The sequence below is a fragment of the Bombina bombina genome, chromosome 12, assembly GCF_027579735.1.
Source record: "Bombina bombina isolate aBomBom1 chromosome 12, aBomBom1.pri, whole genome shotgun sequence".
Classification (NCBI taxonomy): domain Eukaryota; kingdom Metazoa; phylum Chordata; class Amphibia; order Anura; family Bombinatoridae; genus Bombina; species Bombina bombina.
The window spans coordinates 108,821,518-108,849,044 of record NC_069510.1 but is presented as its reverse complement, the minus strand read 5'-3'; the positions used below and the strand labels follow the sequence as shown (position 1 = coordinate 108,849,044).

The following is a 27,527-nucleotide window of genomic DNA, read 5'->3' as shown; positions in this document are numbered from 1 at the left end:
TAGATGCTGGGTACAACAAAGGTATCACAATTTAATGATTAATTATATTTGTGTATACCACCTTTGGAAGAAAGGAGTAGTTTGTTCTGTGAATCAGCAAAGAAGGCTTACAGGGAAGATCAGAAAGCTCAGAAACACTGTGAGCAGAAAAAATGGCTATCAGAAAAAGAATATTTCATATCAAGAGTTAAAGAGCTAGACCCTTTATCGGTTTAAAAGGAGGCTCTTGAAGAACCTTTTGAACAAAACTTAGACTCCAAGGCAGAATATAAATCATAGCCTGAACAAAAGTCTGTATATCAAGACTTTTAGCTATAATCCTGTGAAACAAAGCAGACATTTCAGAGAACTGGCAGATAAACCTTTTTGCAAAACCTTCTGGAGATACTCCAGAATTGTAAGAATTTGAAAGTATTTCCAAAGAAAATTCCAAGCTGTAGACTATGCCAGGCACGTTCTACAGCCTTATGGTAGATATATCTGGTAACAGGATTCCTTGCTTGGATCAAGGCCTAAATTACCTTTTCAGACAAGCCTTTTTGATGAAAGAAAGGACCCTGATTTAGAACAGCTTTCCAAGTTCTGAGAGAACCAAACCTACATGATTCTGGCTATATCTCTGGTTAGTAGCTCAAAAGGGAGGCAAGATGTACATCAACTTTAACGGCCAACACACCACTAAGGCATCCACTAAAAATGCCTTTAGTTCTAGCACTATAGCTAGGAAGCTTGTGATTTAAATTCCCTTGATGCAAAATAGACGCTGCAGATAAAATTTGAAAAAGGGGGTGGCATTGGAGGTGACAACCCTCAAACCATAGCTTCCATACACAAAGTTCAAAATGTTGTGAGCTGCAACCTGGCACATGCTTATTGAAGATTGCATCTGAACTCTTCAATCAGAGATAGCGTCATGGACAACAAGTCTATTATAGACCCCAGGATTTAGACTTGAGTAGTTGGAACCAGAGAGCTTGTTTGTACATTTATACACCAACCGTCTATTTTTAAGGAAACTAGAAAAGTCGCTGTATATAGGTGACCAAGGGGAAAAATGTTCATGAGGAGAGGTAACCTCAACTGCAGGTACACGTCTACGCTTAGCTGGAGGAGGCATCGCATTCAGAAGCTGAGTCATAGCAGAATTTTTTAAATTTAGAGAAAACGTTCAGTAAAGCCCCACATGTGTCTAGGCTTAGGAGTAGTAAACATGTGGCCACAGTAAAAAATGCAAAATGCAGACCCCCCCCATCGTAGGATTAGATATATGCTCAGCACATGAATCACACAGCTGAGAGAGGGCTGTCACGGATACCAGGCTGCAAGGGTTAAACCCCAACCCCCTATAACCTTCCCCCTGTTATCTAGTCTAGGTGTAAAGTGTCTTTCTGTTATTGTGCGAGTCATTCATTGTCCTTTTGTAAGTCAGGATGTGATTAGCATCTGTTTAACTAACCATTGTCTGATGTTTGTCTCATTGTATATTTGTTTCTATTTGTGTAGTAACTACACCCATGTGTTGGAAATATATAAAAACTGTGTTTTCTGTGCAATAAAGCAGTTCATGTTTCACCTGAATATGCTAGTCTGTCTAGTTATTTAGGTGAGCTCCAGCTAAAATCACTTTTCCTGGGCTACATAGCAGCCTGTTCAAGGCAGAGAAAGGATTCTCAGGCAGAGCTACCCAGCCTGGGTAGCTGGAGTCTGTCACAGGGTGGGATCCTGGGTACTGATGCTGTCGGGCATCAGGGGTGGCTACAGGCTGTGGTCACTTGCCAGCTACATAGCTGCAGTCGGCAGGGAGGAAGCAGGACCCGTTGGGTGGAGCTACCCAGTCGGGGTAGTTGGGGTATCCGTCACATTGGCTGGCAGCGGTGGGATCTGCTTCTTCCACACGGTTCATGCTGACAGAGGAGAAGTGCCACAGTAATCGGTAACCATGGAGGCCGAGTTTCCGATGGAGAATGACAGAGGCCCTGGCCCCACTGTACGGTCCTGGTTCTGCACACAACGAGAGGAAAGAGAGGAACTTTTCCCGTCAGCGACTCTGGAGGAAGGCTCTCCAACAGGAGCGGGACTGTTTTGGAAAGGTCCTCCCCACTGATAGGGAAAGGTTCTGGCTCCAGCTAGATTTATGAATGCCTTTCCTGGAAGAGCAGCCCAGGGAGGAACAGCCGATTGCCTTACACGAACTGGTCTAGACAGAGATGGTGCTGGAGGATGGCTACCGAGCCCTCCACTGGTATGCTATGCATGTGCGGTCATGGCTGGAGGAGGTCTACCCAACAGAGGGCTTTGGCGGCCCTGGATTACTATTTGAAAAGATGCTAAAGGACCCCAACTTTGGGGATAAGAGTGACGAAAGACTGGCTGAAATTTGCGGATACCGAGAGAGACTGTTGGATCTTTCGGGAGTGCCTTGGCTTGAAGCTGATCTGAATTTTATGATTGTCCAGGAATGGGAACTGGAAGTGGCATATGCAGAGCTGCTGGATCCTGATCAGCAATCTGGCTCCGAGCTTATGGTCTTGGACCAGGGGGCCACCCTAGCAGAAGTGCTGGCAACCGGGCAGAGAGCCGCCAGCCTCTGTCCAGCACCTGCAACAGCTCCAGGAAACCAGGGAGAGGAGGATGTCGTCCTCCCTCCCCTTACAGAGAACCCCTTGCAGGTAGAGATGGATGTCAATAACCCTCCCCAGCAGCAGAACCCCCCGGGAGAGGAGACAGTCAGTCTCTCTCCCCAGCGGCAGAGCCACGAGCCGGGAGAGGAGACAGTCGGTCTCTCTCCCCAGCGGCAGAGCCATCCCCTGGGAGTGGAGGTAGTCGTCCTCCCTCCCCGTAAAAAGAACCCATTCCTGGGAGAGGAGACAGTCAGTCTCTCTCCCCAGCGGCAGAGCCATCCCCTGGGAGCGGAGGTAGTCATCCTTCCTCCCCGTAAACAGAACCCCTTCCCGGGAGAGGAGACAGTCGGTCTCTCTCCCCAGCGGCAGAGCCAGGAGCTGGGAGAGGAGACAGTCGGTCTCTCTCCCCAGCGACAGAGCCATCCCCTGGGAGCGGAGGTAGTCGTCGTCCCTCCCCATAAACAGAACCCCTTCTTGGGAGAGGAGACAGTCGGTCTCTCTCCCCAGCGGCAGAGCCAGGAGAGGAGACAGTCGGTCTCTCCCCCCAGGGGCAGAGCCATCCCCTGGGAGCGGAGGTAGTTGTCCTCCCTCCCTGTAAGCAGAACCCCTTTCTGGGAGAGGAGACAGTCGGTCTCTCTCCCCAGCGGCAGATCCATCCTTCGGGAGCGGAGGTAGTCGTCCTCCCTCCCCTTACTGAGAAGCCCTTGCAGGGAGAGACGGGTAACAATATCTCTCCCCAGCGGCCGAATCCCTTTCTGGGAGAGGAGACAGTTGGTCTCTCTCCCAAGCGGCAGCAGTTTTCCATGGAGCGGAGGTAGCAGACCTCCCTCCCCAGCGGTAGATCTCCTTCTCGGGAGAAGAGACAGACTGACTCTCCCCTCAGTAGCTTGGCAGGGTCTCTACCCTTTTCTTGTCCCGGAGTATTTCTCACAGGGGGCAGGCGTTGCATTGGGCAAGGAGGATAAAAGTGTATACAGTTGGTACCACATGTTTGGGCACCCGAGCTTTACCTGCCCCACCAAGGAGCAACCTCCCCCTCTGGTCTGGGGTGGGAATACAGCTGGGAAACCGGCACTAGCTTTGTTTGTGGGTGGGTCACAGAGTGTCACAGAGAGAGGCAGTGTGGCCATAGAACTTAAGGACACTGGAACTTGTAGGACAGCAATTGCTTTGGAGCCGGCCTTAGAAAACGTGTTCGGGACATTGCCTTATGTGACTATCCCTACTCCCAGGGTGCAGGGTATAAACGTCAGCAGGAACCCCCCAGGATGCCCCAAGCTCAGGAGAGATGGGATAACCTCTCCCAGCAACCGAGAAGTGGAGGGCCACCGTCGGACAGCCCCAGGCCGACCCGTTAAGGGTCTAGCCGGGTCTGCCGAACTGGAGGGGGGGAGATGTCACGGATACCAGGCTGCAAGGGTTAAACCCCTACCCCCTATAACCTTCCCCCTGTTGTTATCTAGTCTAAGTGTGAAGTGTTTTTCTGTTAATTGTGTGAGTCATCCATTGTCCTTTTGTAAGTCAGGATGTGATTAGAATCTGTTTAACTAACCATTGTCTGATATTTGTCTCATTGTATAATATTTGTTTCTATTTGTGTAGCAACTACCCCCATGTGTTGGAAATGTCTAAAAGCTGTGTTTTCTGTGCAATAAACCCCTACCCCCTATAACCTCACCCCTGTTGTTATCTAGTCTAGGTGTAAAGTGTCTTTCTGTTATTGTGCGAGTCATTCATTGTCCTTTTGTAAGTCAGGATGTGATTAGCATCTGTTTAACTAACCATTGTCTGATGTTTGTCTCATTGTATAATATTTGTTTCTATTTGTGTAGTAACTACCCCCATGTGTTGGAAATATATAAAAGCTGTGTTTTCTGTGCAATAAAGCAGTTCTTGTTTCACCTGAATATGCTAGTCTGTCTAGTTATTTAGGTGAGCTCCAGCTAAAATCACTTTTCCTGGGCTACATAGCAGCCTGTTCAAGGCAGAGAAAGGATTCTCAGGCAGAGCTACCCAGCCTGGGTAGCTGGAGTCTGTCACAGGGTGGGATCCTGGGTACTGATGCTGTCGGGCATCAGGGGTGGCTACAGGCTGTGGTCACTTGCCAGCTACATAGCTGCAGTCGGCAGGGAGGAAGCAGGACCCGTTAGGCGGAGCTACCCAGTCGGGGTAGCCAGGGTATCCGTCACAAGGGCAAACAAAGGCACAGATTGGCAGAATATGCATGAATATGAGAGGACTACAGATTCTGTAGATCTGCCCTCACCCCCAGTTGATGGTCTAGGGACCTGAGCTGCATTCTTTGCTAGTATGAATGATGTCTCCGTGAACTCCAGTCACGTGATCGTCGGCTGGCCAATGTCCATGGCAAAAGAGATCACCTGACAGTACCATACATATGGTACAACATCAGGAGGGAACTTTGATTACACCGGTAACCTGCGTTTCAAATTGGCCAGCCGACGATCACGTGACAGGCGTTCACGGAGACAGCGCTCATACTAGCAAAGGAAGATGCTGTAAGTTCGCCATGGATCAACTACGGGAAAGAAACAGGTTTTTTTCGGATTCCGGTGAGTCTGATTGTCCGACACTTGGTTATCACATCATTGCTACACAGATTGTAAAATAACTTCTTCACTATTTGCACCTATTTTATACCTAACGGTTCTCCTTATAACGGCTTAGTTCACCATTTTTGAAACGACCTGTAGTTTGGACTACAGTTGTCTCCAATCAGAAGATAAAAATTCCATATAACAAAGGACTATAATATATTTCCTAAGGTACAGAAGTAAATACTATATGAACTTTTATTGGTAACACTGTTTATAATATAGACTGTTCACAATACTGACTGTTATCTTAAGTGGCAACATAGCTAGATACCTTTTCAAGCAGCAATAATACAGCTACTGAGTGAGTTTGATATTTTGTTTTTAGTTTTTATGTTAGGAAACCATAGGTGGTTGTAAAGCAATTCATATGTTTGTTTTTAAATTAAATAAATTGTTTTACCATTTGACATAACAGTTTCCAATCAGTATATTGTATCATCTACTGCAGAACGTAAACTTAAAATAAAGTAGACTGCACACACAACTATAGAATTGTGAGGGATACTAACCTATAGCCTCAATCTAATATAATTTAAAACATTTTATAGCTGACTTTTACAGGCGCACCCTTTTTTCTCTTTGTATTTTTCAGCATCTTAAGGACTGGGATAAACCTTTTGTAGGGTAGCAAAGCTATATTTTTAGGGTTTTTTGTTAGCTACAGTCTTTATTTGGCCCCCTCAGTACTAAGTGCCAAGGCCAAAAGACAGACGGGGATAATACAGATGTGATCGGCAGATAAGAACCGGTGTGACAATTCAGAATATTATCTTCTATAAAGGGTAGATAACTGAATCATTACCTCGTACACATTCCTGACATTCTTGTCTGCGTTTGTCCTGACCAATTCCTGATGAAAGTCTATTCCAGATATCTACTACTCTTTCTGTAAACAAAAACAAGTGATTTTGTAGATTACAACCATAACAGACCTCTTTCTTTTAGAAAAATATTTTCTGTTCTGTATTCCTTACTATTCATGAAAATATCTCTCATATCCCCTCTCCCCTTATCTTCTATCAGTTATGCATACTAATATCATGGGGGCAAATGTATCAAGCTCCGTATGGACAGCAGTTATGAAGCAGCGGTCACAAAGACCGCTGCTCCATAACCTGTCCCTCTGCTCTGAGCAGGCGGAGAGACATCACCGGAAATCAATCCGATCGAGTACGATCGGGTTGATTGACACCCCCCTGCTGGCGGCCTATTGGCCGCGAGTCTGCAGGGGGCGGCGTTGCACCAGCAGCTCTTGTGAGCTGCTGGTGCAATGCTGAATAGGGCAAGCGTATTGCTCGCCGTATTCAGCGAAGTCTGGCGGACCTGATCCGCACTATCGGATCAGGTCCGCCAGACTTTAATAAATATGCCCCATGATGTCTTTATGTTTTTTTCTTAGATCAGCCTCCCCTGAATGATTTCTAGTTTATTACTATGCAGTGCCCGCGTTATCCGTGCATTTATAATTGCACACAGCTGTCTAAACTAAAGTAAGGGAGTATCCATACAACTATATTATGCAGATGCTAACAGATTTATTATAAAAAAAAAAAAAATTTATTATAAAGGTTTTTATTAAGACATTTGCAGATACAAAAACCAAGAGAGAAAAAAAAGAAACAAAAACAAGAACATAGGTAACATTACGGGTTACATTATGGTCTTCATGGACAAGTATTTGTAGATTTCGGGAGCAGGTTAATACCATACGTGGAAGGTAGAACATTCATACAATAATATGCGTGCATAAAGCATTGGCTAGTCTGTTCTCTTCCTTTTCTTTCCTTTTTTTTCCCTGTCCCTTTCTCTTTATAATGACCAATGGTGTGTGTGCTAATACTGAAGAGGATGTCTTCATTTTTCTGATATGGAGAGATAGATAGGATATAGGTTTTAATGATGATTACACCATCCAAATGATATAGTCCAAGGGTTTGAATTAGAAAAGGATGACTGTAGAGGTCGTGGACTGAAGGTGTGATTCTTGACTATCTCGAGAGTGCTGGCCCAAAGGTGGGGATGTGAAGGAAGAGGGGCTGGTGTGAGGTGGGAGGGATGGGTTAGGTGAGGGGTGGTTGACAAGGATAATTTCAGTCTGGGTGAATTGCTAGCCAGGGGGACCATGTCTCGTCGTAGAAATCGGTTTTATCTAGAACTTTGTGAGAGTATTGCTCCATTGTCCTAATATATATGATGATATTAAGTACTTGCGCGAGGGATGGTGGTTTCTTTTTTTTTCATTCTCTAGCAATCACTAACTTCATTGCCATGAAGACGTAAATTGTTAGTGCCTCTGAGGCCTTGGATAGATTAGGGGCTTGTATATGTAGGAGGGTGATTTCTGGGAAAAAAGGGGGATTAATATTTTGGGAGTTGAGGGTGCAGAAAAGTTCTCTCCATAGCGGCGGTATTTTATGGCAGGACCACCACGTGTGGAGGTGCGTGCCCGTCTGTCCGCACTGCCTCCAACACATGGGGGACTGTGAGCTGTGGATTTAATGTAGTATGGAAGGTACCAGGTGCCATCTCACTAGTAGCTTATAGAATAACTCCCATAAGGAGGCGCACAGATTTATTATATTAAAGGGACAGTAAAGTTAAAAACATAATTTATGCTTACCTGATAAATTCCTTTCTTCTGTTGTGTGATCAGTCCACGGGTCATCATTACTTCTGGGATATAACTCCTCCCCAACAGGAAATGCAAGAGGATTCACCCAGCAGAGCTGCATATAGCTCCTCCCCTCTACGTCACTCCCAGTCATTCGACCAAGAATCAACGAGAAAGGAGAAACCAAGGGTGAAGTGGTGACTGGAGTATAATTTAAAAGATATTTACCTGCCTTAAAACAGGGCGGGCCGTGGACTGATCACACAACAGAAGAAAGGAATTTATCAGGTAAGCATAAATTATGTTTTCTTCTGTTATGTGTGATCAGTCCACGGGTCATCATTACTTCTGGGATACCAATACCAAAGCAAAAGTACACGGATGACGGGAGGGATAGGCAGGCTCATTATACAGAAGGAACCACTGCCTGAAGAACCTTTCTCCCAAAAATAGCCTCCGAAGAAGCAAAAGTGTCAAATTTGTAAAATTTGGAAAAAGTATGAAGCGAAGACCAAGTTGCAGCCTTGCAAATCTGTTCAACAGAGGCCTCATTCTTAAAGGCCCAAGTGGAAGCCACAGCTCTAGTAGAATGAGCTGTAATTCTTTCAGGAGGCTGCTGTCCAGCAGTCTCATAGGCTAAACGAATTATGCTACGAAGCCAGAAGGAGAGAGAGGTAGCCGAAGCCTTATGACCTCTCCTCTGACCAGAGTACACGACAAACAGGGAAGACGTTTGTCGAAAATCCTTAGTTGCCTGCAAGTAGAACTTGAGGGCACGAACTACATCCAGATTGTGTAGAAGACGTTCCTTCTTTGAAGAAGGATTTGGACACAAGGATGGAACAACAATCTCTTGATTGATATTCCTGTTAGTGACTACCTTAGGTAAGAACCCAGGTTTAGTACGCAGAACTACCTTGTCTGAGTGAAAAATCAGATAAGGAGAATCACAATGTAAGGCTGATAACTCAGAGACTCTTCGAGCCGAGGAAATAGCCATTAAAAACAGAACTTTCCAAGATAACAATTTTATATCAATGGAATGAAGGGGTTCAAACGGAACACCCTGTAAAACGTTAAGAACTAAGTTTAAACTCCATGGCGGAGCAACAGTTTTAAACACAGGCTTGATCCTAGCTAAAGTCTGACAAAAGGCCTGGACGTCTGGATTTTCTGACAGACGCCTGTGTAACAAGATGGACAGAGCTGAGATCTGTCCCTTTAATGAGCTAGCCGATAAACCCTTTTCTAAACCTTCTTGTAGAAAGGACAATATCCTAGGAATCCTAACCTTACTCCAGGAGTAACCTTTGGATTCGCACCAGTATAGGTATTTACGCCATATCTTATGGTAAATCCTTCTGGTAACAGGCTTCCTAGCCTGTATCAGGGTATCAATAACCGACTCAGAAAAACCACGTTTTGATAAAATCAAGCGTTCAATTTCCAAGCAGTCAGCTTCAGAGAAGTTAGATTTTGATGTTTGAATGGACCCTGTATCAGAAGGTCCTGTCTTAGAGGTAGAGACCAAGGCGGACAGGATGACATGTCCACTAGATCTGCATACCAAGTCCTGCGTGGCCATGCAGGCGCTATTAGAATCACTGATGCTCTCTCCTGTTTGATTTTGGCAATCAATCGAGGAAGCAGCGGGAAGGGTGGAAACACATAAGCCATCCCGAAGTTCCAAGGTGCTGTCAAGGCATCTATCAGAACCGCTCCCGGATCCCTGGATCTGGACCCGTAGCGAGGAAGTTTGGCGTTCTGGCGAGACGCCATGAGATCTATCTCTGGTTTGCCCCAACGTCGAAGTATTTGGGCAAAGACCTCCGGATGAAGTTCCCACTCCCCCGGATGAAAAGTCTGGCGACTCAAGAAATCCGCCTCCCAGTTCTCCACTCCCGGGATGTGGATTGCTGACAGGTGGCAAGAGTGAGACTCTGCCCAGCGAATTATCTTTGATACTTCCATCATTGCTAGGGAGCTTCTTGTCCCTCCTTGATGGTTGATGTAAGCTACAGTCGTGATGTTGTCCGACTGAAACTTGATGAACCCCCGAGTTTTTAACTGGGGCCAAGCCAGAAGGGCATGGAGAACTGCTCTTAATTCCAGAATGTTTATTGGCAGGAGACTTTCCTCCTGATTCCATTGTCCCTGAGCCTTCAGAGAATTCCAGACAGCGCCCCAACCTAGTAGGCTGGCGTCTGTTGTTACAATTGTCCAGTCCGGCCTGCTGAATGGCATCCCCCTGGACAGATGTGGCCGAGAAAGCCACCATAGAAGAGAGTTTCTGGTCTCTTGATCCAGATTCAGAGTAGGGGACAAGTCTGAGTAATCCCCATTCCACTGACTCAGCATGCACAATTGCAGCGGTCTGAGATGTAGACGTGCAAAGGGTACTATGTCCATTGCTGCTACCATTAAGCCGATCACCTCCATGCATTGAGCTACTGACGGGAGTTGAATGGAATGAAGGACACGGAATGCATTTAGAAGCTTTGTTAATCTGTCTTCTGTCAGATAAATCTTCATTTCTACAGAATCTATAAGAGTCCCCAAGAATGGAACTCTTGTGAGAGGAAAAAGAGAACTCTTCTTTTCGTTCACTTTCCATCCATGCGACCTTAGAAATGCCAGAACTAACTCTGTATGAGACTTGGCAGTTTGAAAGCTTGAAGCTTGTATCAGAATGTCGTCTAGGTACGGAGCTACCGAAATTCCTCGCGGTCTTAGTACCGCCAGAAGGGCACCCAGAACCTTTGTGAAGATTCTTGGAGCCGTAGCCAATCCGAATGGAAGAGCTACAAACTGGTAATGCCTGTCTAAGAAGGCAAACCTTAGATACCGGTAATGATCTTTGTGAATCGGTATGTGAAGGTAAGCATCCTTTAAATCCGCTGTGGTCATGTACTGACCCTTTTGGATCATGGGTAAGATTGTCCGAATAGTTTCCATTTTGAACGATGGAACTCTTAGGAATTTGTTTAGGATCTTTAAATCCAAGATTGGCCTGAAAGTTCCCTCTTTTTTGGGAACCACAAACAGGTTTGAGTAAAACCCTTGTCCTTGTTCCGACCGCGGAACCGGATGGATCACTCCCATTAATAACAGATCTTGTACACAGCGTAGAAACGCTTCTTTCTTTATCTGGTTTGTTGACAACCTTGACAGATGAAATCTCCCTCTTGGGGGAGAGAATTTGAAGTCTAGAAGGTATCCCTGAGATATGATCTCTAGCGCCCAGGGATCCTGAACATCTCTTGCCCAAGCCTGGGCGAAGAGAGAGAGTCTGCCCCCCACTAGATCCGGTCCCGGATCGGGGGCCCTCGGTTCATGCTGTCTTTGGGGCAGCAGCAGGTTTCCTGGCCTGCTTGCCCTTGTTCCAGGACTGGTTAGGTTTCCAGCCTTGTCTGTAACGAGCAACAGCTCCTTCCTGTTTTGGTGCAGTGGAAGTTGATGCTGCTCCTGCTTTGAAATTCCGAAAGGGACGAAAATTAGACTGTCTAGCCTTAGCTTTGGCTTTGTCTTGAGGCAGGGCGTGGCCCTTACCTCCTGTAATGTCAGCGATAATTTCTTTCAAACCGGGCCCAAATAAAGTTTGCCCCTTGAAAGGTATATTAAGTAATTTGGACTTAGAAGTTACATCAGCTGACCAGGATTTTAGCCACAGCGCCCTACGTGCCTGAATGGCGAATCCTGAGTTCTTAGCCGTAAGTTTGGTTAAATGTACTACGGCCTCCGAAATGAATGAATTAGCTAGTTTAAGGACTCTAAGCCTGTCCGTAATGTCGTCCAGCGTAGCTGAACTAAGGTTCTCTTCCAGAGACTCAATCCAAAATGCTGCCGCAGCCGTAATCGGCGCGATGCATGCAAGGGGTTGCAATATAAAACCTTGTTGAACAAACATTTTCTTAAGGTAACCCTCTAATTTTTTATCCATTGGATCTGAAAAAGCACAGCTATCCTCCACCGGGATAGTGGTACGCTTAGCTAAAGTAGAAACTGCTCCCTCCACCTTAGGGACCGTTTGCCATAAGTCCCGTGTGGTGGCGTCTATTGGAAACATCTTTCTAAATATTGGAGGGGGTGAGAACGGCACACCGGGTCTATCCCACTCCTTAGTAACAATTTCAGTTAGTCTCTTAGGTATAGGAAAAACGTCAGTACTCGCCGGTACCGCAAAGTATTTATCCAACCTACACAATTTTTCTGGTATTGCAACAGTGTTACAATCATTAAGAGCCGCTAAAACCTCCCCTAGTAATACACGGAGGTTCTCCAATTTAAATTTAAAATTTGAAATATCTGAATCCAATCTGTTTGGATCAGAACCATCACCCACAGAATGAAGCTCTCCGTCCTCATGTTCTGCAAGCTGTGACGCAGTATCAGACATGGCCCTAGTATTATCAGCGCACTCTGTTCTCACCCCAGAGTGATCACGCTTGCCTCTTAGTTCTGGTAATTTAGCCAAAACTTCAGTCATAACAGTAGCCATATCTTGTAATGTTATCTGTAATGGCCGCCCAGATGTACTAGGCGCCATAATATCACGCACCTCCCGGGCGGGAGATGCAGGTACTGACACGTGAGGCGAGTTAGTCGGCATAACTCTCCCCTCGCTGTTTGGTGAAATTTGTTCAATTTGTACAGATTGGCTTTTATTTAAAGTAGCATCAATACAGTTAGTACATAAATTTCTATTGGGCTCCACCTTGGCATTGGAACAAATGACACAGATATCTTCCTCTGAATCAGACATGTTTAACACACTAGCAATAAACTTGCAACTTGGTTACAATCTTATTTAACAAAAACGTACTGTGCCTCAAAGAAGCACTAAACGATTAAATGACAGTTGAAATAATGAACTGAAAGACAGTTATAGCATCAATCCTTAAAAACAACACAACTTTTAGCAAAGGTTTGTTCCCATTAGTAAAGTAACAATAATTAAATTTGAAACATAAAAATTACAGAGCAACGTTTTTAATCACAGTCAATATATAAGTCTCACAGCTCTGCTGAGAGAATCTACCTCCCTCCAAAGAAGTTTGAAGACCCCTGAGATCTGTTAGAGATGAACCGGATCATGCAGGAAATACAAGAGTAACTGACTGGAATTTTTTGATGCGTAGCAAAGAGCGCCAAAAACGGCCCCTCCCCCTCACACACAGCAGTGAGAGAGAAACGAAACTGTCACAATTAAAACAAGCAACTGCCAAGTGGAAAAATAATGCCCAAATATTTATTCACTCAGTACCTCAGAAAATGCAAACGATTCTACATTCCAGCAAAAACGTTTAACATAATAAATACCTATTAAAAGGTTTAATGTACTTTTAACAGAGTAATTCCGGTGAAATACCATCCCCAGAATACTGAAGTGTAGAGTATACATACATGTCATTATAACGGTATGGCAGGATTTTCTCATCAATTCCATTCAGAAAATAAAAACTGCTACATACCTCAATGCAGATTCATCTGCCCGCTGTCCCCTGATCTGAAGCTTTTACCTCCCTCAGATGGCCGAGAAACAGCAATATGATCTTAACTACTCCGGTTAAAATCATAGTAAAAACTCTGGTAGATTCTTCTTCAAACTCTGCCAGAGAGGCAATAACACGCTCCGGTGCTATTGTAAAATAACAAACTTTTGATTGAAGTTATAAAAACTAAGTATAATCACCATAGTCCTCTCACACATCCTATCTAGTTGCTGGGTGCAAGAGAATGACTGGGAGTGACGTAGAGGGGAGGAGCTATATGCAGCTCTGCTGGGTGAATCCTCTTGCATTTCCTGTTGGGGAGGAGTTATATCCCAGAAGTAATGATGACCCGTGGACTGATCACACATAACAGAAGAAATTAAACTTTATTGGACTGGATAGAGCATGACTGTATAAACAAATTTCTAATTGACTTATATTATCAATTTTGCTTAGTTCTCTTGGTATGCATGTTAAAGGGACAAGAAACCCAACATTTTTCTTTCATGATTCAAATAGAGCATGTGATTTTAAACATCTTTCCAATTTACAAATTTGTTTTTGTTTTCTTGGTATCCTTTGTTGAAAAGGATACCAAGGTAGGCTAAGGAGCTGCTGATTGGGGCTGCACATATATGCCTCTTGTTATTGGCTTACGGATACACCGGCAGGCTTATAACTGTAGGTTGGATCATCCAGAGAAGGGTGTAGCCAGGGCAAAATTTGTTATTCTCTTGAGCACCATTCCCCTAAACACCAAGACTTTTGCCATTGTAGATCCATAAAAAGTACTCACCAACTGTGTGTAAATATTATCTATATATACATACATGACAATTTGTAACAACCGCATATGGCTCCTTAAAGGTGACGTCAGTGGCATCTCCAGAAATTATATCTCGGGAAACCCACTGGTAATTTGAGGGCAGGATTAAGTGTTTCATGGGAAGAGTCTGGGTGTGTCAAAGAAGGGATCAGACATGGTCAGATTGGTGGGATTACCACCTTCAAGGGGGGCACATGGGGGGGAGGGGGTTAGTGCCCCCTACCAAAATGCCATTTGGTGAAGGCCTGCTAGTGACTATACACCCCAAACCCCTCGTAGTCACAGCTTACAGGTGTAGATAACAGACTAGATTCATTGGACAACAAATAAATCTGGATGTACAAGTGAGAAGTTAAAAATATATATATTTTATTTCATTGTACACTGTAGGCAACACCCCTTAGATAAACAAGGTTTGTTGGTCTTCGCCTAAACCAGCAGACATCACATCTCGAGGACACAGCAGATCGGCATATAAATTGTGAAGGACAAATTATTTAAAGCACTAGAAACGTTGAACTATTATTGGTTAAAAACAAATTCCTGAAACAATACAAAACCGCTGAAAAGAATATATATAGTTAGGTCTTTTGAGCACAGATTGGTTTATGGCTTAATTTTTGTAATCTGAAGAAAATCATTTCTCTTCTTTCAGTTGTATTAGGCCATCAAAAGCCAGACTTTGTGAAAGTTTGTAAGTCTGGATTGCAATAAACTAATATAGTTGCAATAGTATGTCAGTACTGATTGGTAAACATTACACGCATGCAAATTTTAAGTAAATTAAATTTAGTATTTTTTTTAGATATTCGCTGTAGAAAAACCCCCAGCTATGTGGCTCAATAGCAAATTTTAGTCACAGACGCAGCCCAAATGTCTGTGGAGCTTTGACAAAAAAAAAAGAAACAGCTCTCTATTAGGGTATCCTCTGGTGTCTTTCCATCTGAGCAATATTTTGAGCATTTTTTGTTCCCAAGTTGGAAATTGTGATATTTTTTGCATAAGAGGAAATTACACTATTTTTTGTGATCGTGTGTGGTATATAAACGTATTAAGTACATTGGAATCTACTCCAGTTTTCTAGTTTTTGTGATCATGTGTGGTATATAAACGTATTAAATACACTGGAATTTTCGTATGAACATTTCAAAATGTCGTAATTGATTTTAAGTACAAGTTTTTTTGTTTTTTAAATAATATTTATATTTTTTTATGTGATAAATTTAACTCATGTTTGACACATATTTTTAGATTATTACATTTGGTATGGTTATATTATGATCTAAATTGTAATGTGATAATAAAATTGGATCATTTTGGATATTAACAGCAGTATTTTTTATTGGTTTGCAATATTACTTTAGTTATCATATATTTTGAAATTGTTGTACAGGTGATAAAAAAAATATATTTAATAAAAAAATTAAAAAACACATCCGCACTCTGTTTTCAGTTATATATAAAAAGTCCTGTTAGCGCTGAAGTTGTATAATAGTAAACATTTATGACGAAATAAAATTTTTTAAAAAAGCTGGGAAACAAAAGAAAAAAAACAACACACCTCGGTTTTTACAGCAAGAAAAGCTTTAAATAAATAAAATATTAGAACAACAAATTGCTATCTATCAATGTGCAATACTGATAAAATATGAAATCCTAAAAGTAAGTACCAAATCACTAAAATGAAAAAGACCTGTGAGTACAATCTGAGATCTTTTTTTCTCGATTTTTAACACTGATCGCTAAAATTCGATTTCACGCAACAAAACATGGAATCTAGTAATGCTGAATTGTAACAAATTGAAGGATTTGTACTCATAATACATTTAAAAACAATAAAAAAATGGAAAAATCGACCCAGTGGTCTTCCATTATCCACAGGTAAAAAGGCACATTATACTCTAAAATGATCAAATACAGAAATAAAAGTAACAGTATATAAAAAAATAATAATAAAATAACCATTGGAATTACCCTTCACTTATTGGCTAGTTTATAAAGTCAAGCTAAAGAGAAGTGGTATGTAATTTAAATACTAAACAGTGCGATCCTTGATCTTTTCTTTTAACAATGTAAAGTAGATTTGTCTATTCTAACCCTGTAATACATAACTGTATTAGTCTCTATAATCTCTGATGTAAGACTGTTCGCACTGTGCGTCTTAGAATATACTTTTAATGCTCAGTCAGAGAGAAACGCAACACATTTAATATACAGCTAAACAAGACAGGTAAAATAGTTCATTTTGACCCTTTATATCATCCAAGTACCTAGAAACTAATCTCATACTAGATGAGGAACGAGGACGAAACAGCTGTCTGTGGGTGACGGTTATGACACTAAACTTCAAGAACTTTTTGTTGTGCCATGTCTTGGCTAAGGGAGTGCAGTTATTTTCCTATCGCTACCCAGAATCCTTAGCAGCAAGGCGCGCTGAGCTGCCTGAGCTATGTCGATCTGATAACATACAAGTGGTTGCTGTTCTTACAGTGATTGATGAGTAACGAACAATCTTTCCGCCTTAAAGGATTTTTAGGATTATATAAAAAGCCATCTCCAGGACCCACCTTGAGCTGATACTATAATCTGTAAATTGTTTGTGAAGTTTTTCTGACATGTTTGGTCAGATAACCATCTGTGGCGTAAACTGTGGCCTGGGAATGAGAAGTGGTGTAATTAATACTAGGTCATATAATACTGAATGATCCCAATAAGCATGTAAACTATTAACCTTTGCTGCACAAAGTACAAGTCTGAAATGGCTGCATTGTCTAAAACCCTAACAGAGTAAAACCACTACTTACCACAGAGGGTGCGTAACAACCTACAGCAACCGGCATCATACTCGGGAACAGGCGTATCACCGCTACAGCATAACATGTAAACAGAGCTGTCCTATGAAGAAGGATTGAATGCTGCACCTTATTACAAGCAAAATTGTAAGCTCTTGGGGCAAGAATACAACATTGTTTACACTGTCAGAAGTCTAAACAACTGCCTGTTAAAGTGAGAGGATATTAGTCAGCTTAACCCTGTGAGCACTACAGAGTCCTGCTCCAGCTACTCATATTTTTTGCTTTAGTTTTTTAAAATGACCATCGTCTATTCAGATTTCCTATTTTCATGATCCCCATGACGGGTGGTTGAAGTGAATCCGTTTCCTCTTGGCCCAGCGAGAGAAGACGGCTTTCTCTGTGATGAATCTGTGAGCTCCACGCGGGGCCCTTTCGTGCATTATATACATACTGCACTCGTCCAGGCGCCCCTTCTCATAGTAGTGATAAGGCACAGAGGACTGCATGTGATCCCTGCGGAGAGCAATAGGAATACACTTGTTAAACCAATGTTTTGATTCATTATATATTTCTGGGTCTGAGAGGCAGAACTATCGGATATGACAGAAGGGTGAGGTCCCTTACGACTATGTTTTTACCAATATTACATTTATTCATGAGGGGGGAAATGAAAAGTTCGGTACAATATTAGATAAGATCTGTAAAATTGGCAAAATTATTTTGTATAGTTTGCAGTGTAAAATGAGTCTTGTAGTGTCAGCGAGTGCGCTAAACAAGGACGTTCTTTAAAGTTTTCTTGCTGTATTTACTAAGCCCTTTAGCTCTGAATAATATGTCACAATGTCTATAAATTCACGTCCGATGGCGAATGTGGCTCACTGCTGAGAGCCGACATATTACACCCCTTGACCATGATGCTGTAACCCTCCCCAATAAAAACAGAATTTATGTTTACCTGATAAATTACTTTCTCCAACGGTGTGTCCGGTCCACGGCGTCATCCTTACTTGTGGGATATTCTCTTCCCCAACAGGAAATGGCAAAGAGCCCAGCAAAGCTGGTCACATGATCCCTCCTAGGCTCCGCCTACCCCAGTCATTCGACCGACGTTAAGGAGGAATATTTGCAAAGGAGAAACCATATGATACCGTGGTGACTGTAGTTAAAGAAAATAAATTATCAGACCTGATTAAAAAACCAGGGCGGGCCGTGGACCGGACACACCGTTGGAGAAAGTAATTTATCAGGTAAACATAAATTCTGTTTTCTCCAACATAGGTGTGTCCGGTCCACGGCGTCATCCTTACTTGTGGGAACCAATACCAAAGCTTTAGGACACGGATGAAGGGAGGGAGCAAATCAGGTCACCTAAATGGAAGGCACCACGGCTTGCAAAACCTTTCTCCCAAAAATAGCCTCAGAAGAAGCAAAAGTATCAAACTTGTAAAATTTGGTAAAAGTGTGCAGTGAAGACCAAGTCGCTGCCCTACATATCTGATCAACAGAAGCCTCGTTCTTGAAGGCCCATGTGGAAGCCACAGCCCTAGTGGAATGAGCTGTGATTCTTTCAGGAGGCTGCCGTCCGGCAGTCTCGTAAGCCAATCTGATGATGCTTTTAATCCAAAAAGAGAGAGAGGTAGAAGTTGCTTTTTGACCTCTCCTTTTACCAGAATAAACAACAAACAAGGAAGATGTTTGTCTAAAATCCTTTGTAGCATCTAAATAGAATTTTAGAGCGCGAACAACATCCAAATTGTGCAACAAACGTTCCTTCTTTGAAACTGGTTTCGGACACAAAGAAGGCACGACTATCTCCTGGTTAATGTTTTTGTTAGAAACAACTTTTGGAAGAAAACCAGGTTTAGTACGTAAAACCACCTTATCTGCATGGAACACCAGATAAGGAGGAGAACACTGCAGAGCAGATAATTCTGAAACTCTTCTAGCAGAAGAAATTGCAACCAAAAACAAAACTTTCCAAGATAATAACTTAATATCAACGGAATGTAAGGGTTCAAACGGAACCCCCTGAAGAACTGAAAGAACTAAGTTGAGACTCCAAGGAGGAGTCAAAGGTTTGTAAACAGGCTTGATTCTAACCAGAGCCTGAACAAAGGCTTGAACATCTGGCACAGCTGCCAGTTTTTTGTGAAGTAACACAGACAAGGCAGAAATCTGTCCCTTCAAGGAACTTGCAGATAAACCTTTCTCCAATCCTTCTTGAAGAAAGGATAGAATCTTAGGAATCTTTACCTTGTCCCAAGGGAATCCTTTAGATTCACACCAACAGATATATTTTTTCCATATTTTGTGGTAAATTTTTCTAGTTACAGGCTTTCTGGCCTGAACAAGAGTATCAATAACAGAATCTGAGAACCCTCGTTTTGATAAGATCAAGCGTTCAATCTCCAAGCAGTCAGCTGGAGTGAGACCAGATTCGGATGTTCGAACGGACCTTGAACAAGAAGGTCTCGTCTCAAAGGTAGCTTCCATGGTGGAGCCGATGACATATTCACCAGATCTGCATACCAAGTCCTGCGTGGCCACGCAGGAGCTATCAAGATCACCGACGCCCTCTCCTGATTGATCCTGGCTACCAGCCTGGGGATGAGAGGAAACGGCGGGAATACATAAGCTAGTTTGAAGGTCCAAGGTGCTACTAGTGCATCTACTAGAGTCGCCTTGGGATCCCTGGATCTGGACCCGTAGCAAGGAACCTTGAAGTTCTGACGAGAGGCCATCAGATCCATGTCTGGAATGCCCCACAGTTGAGTAATTTGGGCAAAGATTTCCGGATGGAGTTCCCACTCCCCCGGATGTAATGTCTGACGACTCAGAAAATCCGCTTCCCAATTTTCCACTCCTGGGATGTGGATTGCAGACAGGTGGCAGGAGTGAGTCTCCGCCCATTGAATGATTTTGGTCACTTCTTCCATCGCCAGGGAACTCCTTGTTCCCCCCTGATGGTTGATGTACGCAACAGTCGTCATGTTGTCTGATTGAAACCGTATGAACTTGGCCTTTGCTAGCTGAGGCCAAGCCTTGAGAGCATTGAATATCGCTCTCAGTTCCAGAATATTTATCGGTAGAAGAGATTCTTCCCGAGACCAAAGACCCTGAGCTTTCAGGGATCCCCAGACCGCGCCCCAGCCCATCAGACTGGCGTCGGTCGTGACAATGACCCACTCTGGTCTGCGGAAGGTCATCCCTTGTGACAGGTTGTCCAGGGACAGCCACCAACGGAGTGAGTCTCTGGTCCTCTGATTTACTTGTATCTTCGGAGACAAGTCTGTATAGTCCCCATTCCACTGACTGAGCATGCACAGTTGTAATGGTCTTAGATGAATGCGCGCAAAAGGAACTATGTCCATTGCCGCTACCATCAAACCTATTACTTCCATGCACTGCGCTATGGAAGGAAGAGGAACGGAATGAAGTGTTTGACAAGAGTTTAGAAGTTTTGTTTTTCTGGCCTCTGTCAGAAAAATCCTCATTTCTAAGGAGTCTATTATTGTTCCCAAGAAGGGAACCCTTGTCGACGGAGATAGAGAACTCTTTTCCACGTTCACTTTCCATCCGTGAGATCTGAGAAAGGCCAGGACTATGTCCGTGTGAGCCTTTGCTTGAGGAAGGGACGACGCTTGAATCAGAATGTCGTCCAAGTAAGGTACTACTGCAATGCCCCTTGGTCTTAGCACCGCTAGAAGGGACCCTAGTACCTTTGTGAAAATCCTTGGAGCAGTGGCTAATCCGAAAGGAAGCGCCACGAACTGGTAATGCTTGTCCAGGAATGCGAACCTTAGGAACCGATGATGTTCCTTGTGGATAGGAATATGTAGATACGCATCCTTCAAATCCACCGTGGTCATGAATTGACCTTCCTGGATGGAAGGAAGAATTGTTCGAATGGTTTCCATTTTGAACGATGGAACCTTGAGAAACTTGTTTAAGATCTTGAGATCTAAGATTGGTCTGAACGTTCCCTCTTTTTTGGGAACTATGAACAGATTGGAGTAGAACCCCATCCCTTGTTCTCCTAATGGAACAGGATGAATCACTCCCATTTTTAACAGGTCTTCTACACAATGTAAGAATGCCTGTCTCTTTATGTGGTCTGAAGACAATTGAGACCTGTGGAACCTCCCCCTTGGGGGAAGCCCCTTGAATTCCAGAAGATAACCTTGGGAGACTATTTCTAGTGCCCAAGGATCCAGAACATCTCTTGCCCAAGCCTGAGCGAAGAGAGAGAGTCTGCCCCCCACCAGATCCGGTCCCGGATCGGGGGCCAACATTTCATGCTGTCTTGGTAGCAGTGGCAGGTTTCTTGGCCTGCTTTCCCTTGTTCCAGCCTTGCATTGGTCTCCAGGCTGGCTTGGCTTGAGAAGTATTACCCTCTTGCTTAGAGGACGTAGCACTTGGGGCTGGTCCGTTTCTACGAAAGGGACGAAAATTAGGTTTATTTTTGGCCTTGAAAGACCTATCCTGAGGAAGGGCGTGGCCCTTACCCCCAGTGATATCAGAGATAATCTCTTTCAAGTCAGGGCCAAACAGCGTTTTCCCCTTGAAAGGAATGTTAAGGAGTTTGTTCTTGGAAGACGCATCCGCTGACCAAGATTTCAACCAAAGCGCTCTACGCGCCACAATAGCAAACCCAGAATTCTTCGCCGCTAACCTAGCCAATTGCAAAGTGGCGTCTAGGGTGAAAGAATTAGCCAATTTGAGAGCACGGATTCTTAAAGCCTTAAAAGTATTGCACACCAAATTTGGAAGCTTTAACCCTTAAAATAACGGAACCGGAGCCGTTTTTAACTTTAACCCCTTTACAGTCCCTGGTATCTGCTTTGCTGAGACCCAACCAAGCCCAAAGGGGAATACGATACCAACTGACGCCTTCAGAAAGTCTTTTCTATGTATCAGAGCTCCTCACACATGCGACTGCATGTCATGCTTCTCAAAAACAAGTGCGCAATACCGGCGCGAAAATGAGGCTCTGCCTATGATTAGGGAAAGCCCCTAGAGAATAAGGTGTCTAAAACAGTGCCTGCCGATATTATTTAACAAAAATACCCAGATTAAATGATTCCTCAAGGCTAAATATGTGTAATATATGAATCGATTTAGCCCAGAAAATGTCTACTGTCTTAATAAGCCCTTCTGAAGCCCTTATTTACTGTCTGAATAAAAATGGCTTACCGGATCCCATAGGGAAAATGACAGCTTCCAGCATTACATCGTCTTGTTAGAATGTGTCATACCTCAAGCAGCAAAAGACTGCTCACTGTTCCCCCAACTGAAGTTAATTCCTCTCAACAGTCCTGTGTGGAACAGCCATGGATTTTAGTAACGGTTGCTAAAATCATTTTCCTCATACAAACAGAAATCTTCATCTCTTTTCTGTTTCAGAGTAAATAGTACATACCAGCACTATTTTAAAATAACAAACTCTTGATTGAATAATAAAAACTACAGTTAAACACTAAAAAACTCTAAGCCATCTCCGTGGAGATGTTGCCTGTACAACGGCAAAGAGAATGACTGGGGTAGGCGGAGCCTAGGAGGGATCATGTGACCAGCTTTGCTGGGCTCTTTGCCATTTCCTGTTGGGGAAGAGAATATCCCACAAGTAAGGATGACGCCGTGGACCGGACACACCTATGTTGGAGAAAAGGAAAATATATCTTTATTTTGTTACATTAAAGCAAGGATTTTCAATATGTATTGGTTCTTGTTTTTTTGTGAGGAGTGTCTCAATCCACCAATAAAGAAGTGGGAGTTCTGTTTTGTTAGTCAGTGAACAATCAGACCTTAAGGATCGATTGCATAAAGCTCTTGTATAAGAGCTGGCTGAGAGCTCAGTGAGGTCTACAAGATGCTAGCCTGAGGAGCCACTCAGCTTTAGTGAATCTAGGAAACCGTACCCACATGTCACTGTACCCTAACACCCAGCTTCTACCTCCCACTTCCTGCCTCCCTGCAGATTATTACCTACCTCACTGGCCCTCTCTATATACCAGGCTTTTTCAACATTTATCCTCAGGGGCTGGACCAGACCCCATTTTAAAGAAAATCCCATTGTGAGCAGAAGGGATGAGGAATTTAAATTGGTTCTTCATCAAACCACTGAAGCTAAACACAGGATAACCATGTTACATTCTCTCAGGCTTTCTAGATCCCTCTCTCTTGCCCAAATCTTCTCATCCCCAGCCACTGTCTCTAAGCCTTCTATCCACTCTCTCCCTCTGCCACATAACCTATATTCCCCTTACCTGCAGTAATTCTCGCTGACCATACCGTACACAGAAATCTCCTCACACAGCTCCATGGCTAGTATCATTGTAAACCATCCCGTGCTGAGGAAAGAGCCGGACATTGCCCTGCGATCAGAGAGACAGTCATTAGTTGAAGCACCATTAAATACAGTAGATCAATTCATAAATTGGATCTAGATAGGGGTGCTCCACACACAACCAATAGAAAAAAGAAAAGGCTAAAAGTTATACATCTATAGCCTAAAATTTTGAAATATGGCATGCAATTGGCAATTACACATTTTAAATATAAAAATAATCCACAGTCCAAAAAGATCAAATTAATGGTAAATCCTAGCGTTTCAAAAATGCTAGAATTTACCATCACTAAAAATAAATAAGACTTTCACTTTTTTATAAAGTGTGCTAAATTTGCCCTTTCTGTGCTGCGGCCTCCTCTCCAAACTCAGTGGCTCCGTCTGCCCATGGCACAGCGCTCTTTTTTTTAATGAGGTGACGTTTCTACCTCTAAACCAATAGCTGTGCTAGTCATATGACTGTTCTGTATGCTAGCACGGCTATTGGTTTAGAGGTGGGAACTTCACCTCATTGAAAAAAAAAAAAAAAAAAAAAAAAAGGAGTGCTGCGCTATGGGCAGCCAGAACCCCAGAGTTTTGCGAGGAGGCCACAGCACAGAAACGGTAAGTTTAGCAAACATTTTTTTAATAAAGTTATGACCAAAAGTCATATTTATTTTTAGCGACAGTAAATCCTAGCGTTTTGGAAACATTAGGATTTACCATCACTTTAAAGATTATTTCTTCAAAGATGGGAATCTGGTTCAGAAAACCACGCAGAAGATCATCTACAACAAAGAAAATAAAAAATAAAATAAACAAGGCGCCATATAGTATAATATCTTAATACCAATATGTTGTTCAAAATATATCAAACTAGCACAAACAAATAGCACCTCCTAGTGCTTATGGGAAATGCTAGGGCTCGAATCACCCAGCACGACCGAGACCTCCGGCCACTCTGCTCCGAGCCAAAAACCAGTACAGAAGCCTATACAAGTGTTCACATCAGACAATTCTGTGTTGCCCAGGAAAAACAGAAGAGCGTCCAAAGAAGTACAAGCAGGTGTCTCAACAGCAAAAAAAGTGTAATAAAATCAAGGTTACACAGTTGAGCTGGGCAACTGAAGTCCTTGCCTGCCCTATAAGCACCTGGAGGTGCAATTTGTTTGTGAGTGTTACTGTTATCTATTGTGACCAACATATTGTTATTAAAGGGACAGTCTACAACAAAATTGTTATTGCTTTAAAAGATAGCCAACGCCTTTACTACCCATTCCCCAGCTTTGCACAACCAACATTGTTAGATTAAAAGGGACAGTCTACACCTTAGTCATCTTAAAGTCTTACCTTAGATTAACCCTTTGAGTGCTAAGCACTTTCCCACCTGGGTGCTAAGCTTTTTTATTTTATTTTTTTTTGTTTTATATTTTTTAAAATATATATTTTTTTAACTTTTTTTTTTCTTTCAGATCCCCAAGACTTAAACTGTTGAAAAGGTTAGGCGATCTAACAGCATGCTCCCTGCTCCTATATTTAACATTGTTAATGTTAAATAAAATTGCGCGATGACGTCACCACGCATAACGTGAAGCCCCGGCGATGCCTGTCACTATGCGGGCCCGATCGCCGGGGTAGGAGCGGGTGGGAGCCCCCAAATCTCCATCAAGGTGGGAGAGTGCTAGCGACAGCTCTGAGCCGTCGTTAGCACTCAAGGGGTTAAACTGCAAATAGCGTTCTGCACTCTTTCTATATCATGCAGCAGGAACAGTAAAAAAGTTATTTCAAAATAAATAGTGTTTTTGGCCAGTTTGAAATGGCTGCCAAGCTCAGCCCACTGATGACATCATGATCTGGTCTGCATATGGTGTCCAATCACAAAAAGTTCATTAGTTGAATTCAACAGAATGTCAATGCTATTCAGTAGTGTCTAGATGCGGCCCAGCTGGTGATGTCATTAGTGGGTGGAGCTTGGCAGCCATTTTAAACTGGCCAGAAACACTATTCATTGTAAAATAACTTTTTTACTGTTCCTGCTGCATGATATAAAAAGGGGTGCAGGAGGACACTTGCAGCTTAATCTAAGGTAAGACTATAAGATGACTAAGATGTAGACTGTCCCTTTAATATACTTTATAACATTTAAACCTCTAAATTTCTGCCTGTTTCTAAGACACTACATACAGCCTCTTATCACATACTTTTTTATTAGCTTTTCACAACAAGAGACTGCTAGTTCATGTGCGCCATATAGAGACATTGTGCTCTCTCCCGTTGAGTTCAGCCTGACAGAGCACTAATTAGCTAAAATGCAAGTCAATAGATAAAAAAGATAAAAATAGCCATGTCATCAGGGGGCTGTCAAAAGAGACTTAGATAAAAGGTAATGACAAGGGTAAAAAGTGTATTATATCTGTGTTGGTTATGCAAAACTGGGGAATGGTAAATAAAGGAATTATCTATCTTTTTAAACAATAAGATTTTTGGAGTTGACTGTCCCTTTAAGATATTACAATATGTGGTTTCCTGGTCTGTTTTATTTGCTGTAGATAAAATAGAATTGCATAATACAAAGACAATACAATAACACTGTAGTCTGAATTTCAAGTGATTAGTGTATTGTTTTCTGACCAATTTCAAAGTTATTTAAAGGGACATAAAACCCAAAATGTTTCTTTCATCGTTCAGTTGGAGAATACAATTTTAAACAACGCTCCAATTTGCTTCTGTTACCCAATTTGGTTTTATTCTCTTGGTATCCTCTGTTGAAGAAACAGCAATGCAGATGGGTGATCCAATAACATGAGGCATACATGTGCAGCCACCAATCAGCAGATCCTGAGCCTACCCAAGTATGCTTTTCAACAAAGGATACCAAGAGAACAAAATAACAGAAGTAAATTTGAAAGTTGTTTAATATTGCACTTTCTGAAACCATTTGGGTTTCATGTCCCTTTAAAGGGATAAGAAATTCAAAATTAAAATTGCATGATTCAGATAGAGCACGTCAGTTTAGGACACTTCCACATATCCTACACTAGAGGGAGTTGGCTGCTGATTGGTGCCTATGCACATTTATCGCTTGTGATTGGCTAACTAGATGTGTTCCGCTAGCTGCTAATGTTCCTTAAAGTGAATGTAAATTTTGATGCTAAAGTGCCCGTTTTTTTAAAATTTGATTAAAAACAGGGGCACTTTAATTCATCAAAATTTACATTTCACTCCCGTTGTGAAAAAAAACCTTACCTTTTAATCTTGACAGCAGCTCCAGCTTCCTCCACCCGTCGCAAAGCCTCTTCCTGGGTCTAAAATGATGAATCCATCTTCCTCCAATCACGGCATTGAATCGGACACGGATTCCCCCAGGGGGGAAGCCGTGATTGGAGGATGACCTATCCATCATTTCTGACATCAGAAATGGCTTGCGATGACCGGAGGAAGCTGGAGCTGCTGTCAAGATTAAAAGGTAAGTTTTTTTTCACACAACAGGAGTGAAATGTAAATTTTGATGAATTAAAGTGCCCCTGTTTTTAATCAAATTTTTAAAACCGGGCACTTTAGCATCAAAATTTACATTCACTTTAAGAGAATGAAGCAAATTTGACAATAGTAGTAAATTGTAACGTTGACTAAAATGTTATGTTTCTATAGGAACAACAAAAGAAAATGTTGGGGTTTCCTGTCCATTTAATTACACATTTTTCCTGCCATCTGTGTTATGTGATATTAAACCCCACATTTTATTAAAGATTCAGATAGAGCATGCAATTTTAAACAACTTTCTAATTTACTTCTATTATCAAATTCTTTTGTTCTCTTGTTATCTCTTTGTTGAAAAGCAGGCACATATCCTCAGGAGCACTATATGGCAGAGGTTTTGCAAGAATGTTATCCACTTGCAAGAGCAGCACTATTTATTGCCATGTAGGGCTCCAGACACCAACCTAGGTGTCCACCAACGAATGCCATGGGAACAAAGCAAATTTGATAACAGAAGTCAAAACTTTTTTTAAAAAATTGTATGCTCTGTCAATCACAAAAGAACATTTTTAGGGGTTCACATCCCTTTAATGCCCCTTGCTCCTTCAACAACCACCCTACACCTCCAGCCCATTTGAAAATCATATATCTCCTATAATTAAAGTCCCAATCCAGAAATGGGATAAAAATAGACAAAAAGGAGAAATAATAAAGGGTCCTTGAACTCGTACAGAGACTCAAACCCACAGAAAGAAAACT

At 42.6% G+C, this 27,527-nt stretch overlaps 1 protein-coding gene across 4 annotated transcripts in view; it reads right to left on the bottom strand.

The window, feature by feature from the left end:
- Window positions 1–14,517: 14,517 nt before the first annotated feature.
- The window catches only part of ST6GALNAC4 (ST6 N-acetylgalactosaminide alpha-2,6-sialyltransferase 4), a 36,370-nt gene continuing 23,360 nt past the window's right edge, over window positions 14,518–27,527 (bottom strand). For all 4 annotated transcript variants that reach the window (XM_053695626.1, XM_053695625.1, XM_053695628.1 and 1 more), the window contains exons 5-6: window positions 23,230–23,337; window positions 14,518–17,476 (exon numbers count right to left, since the gene is read on the bottom strand). In XM_053695626.1, the coding sequence (XP_053551601.1) occupies window positions 17,290–17,476; window positions 23,230–23,337 (295 nt within the window). In that variant the 3' untranslated portion in view covers window positions 14,518–17,289. The remainder of the gene's footprint in view (window positions 17,477–23,229; window positions 23,338–27,527) is intronic.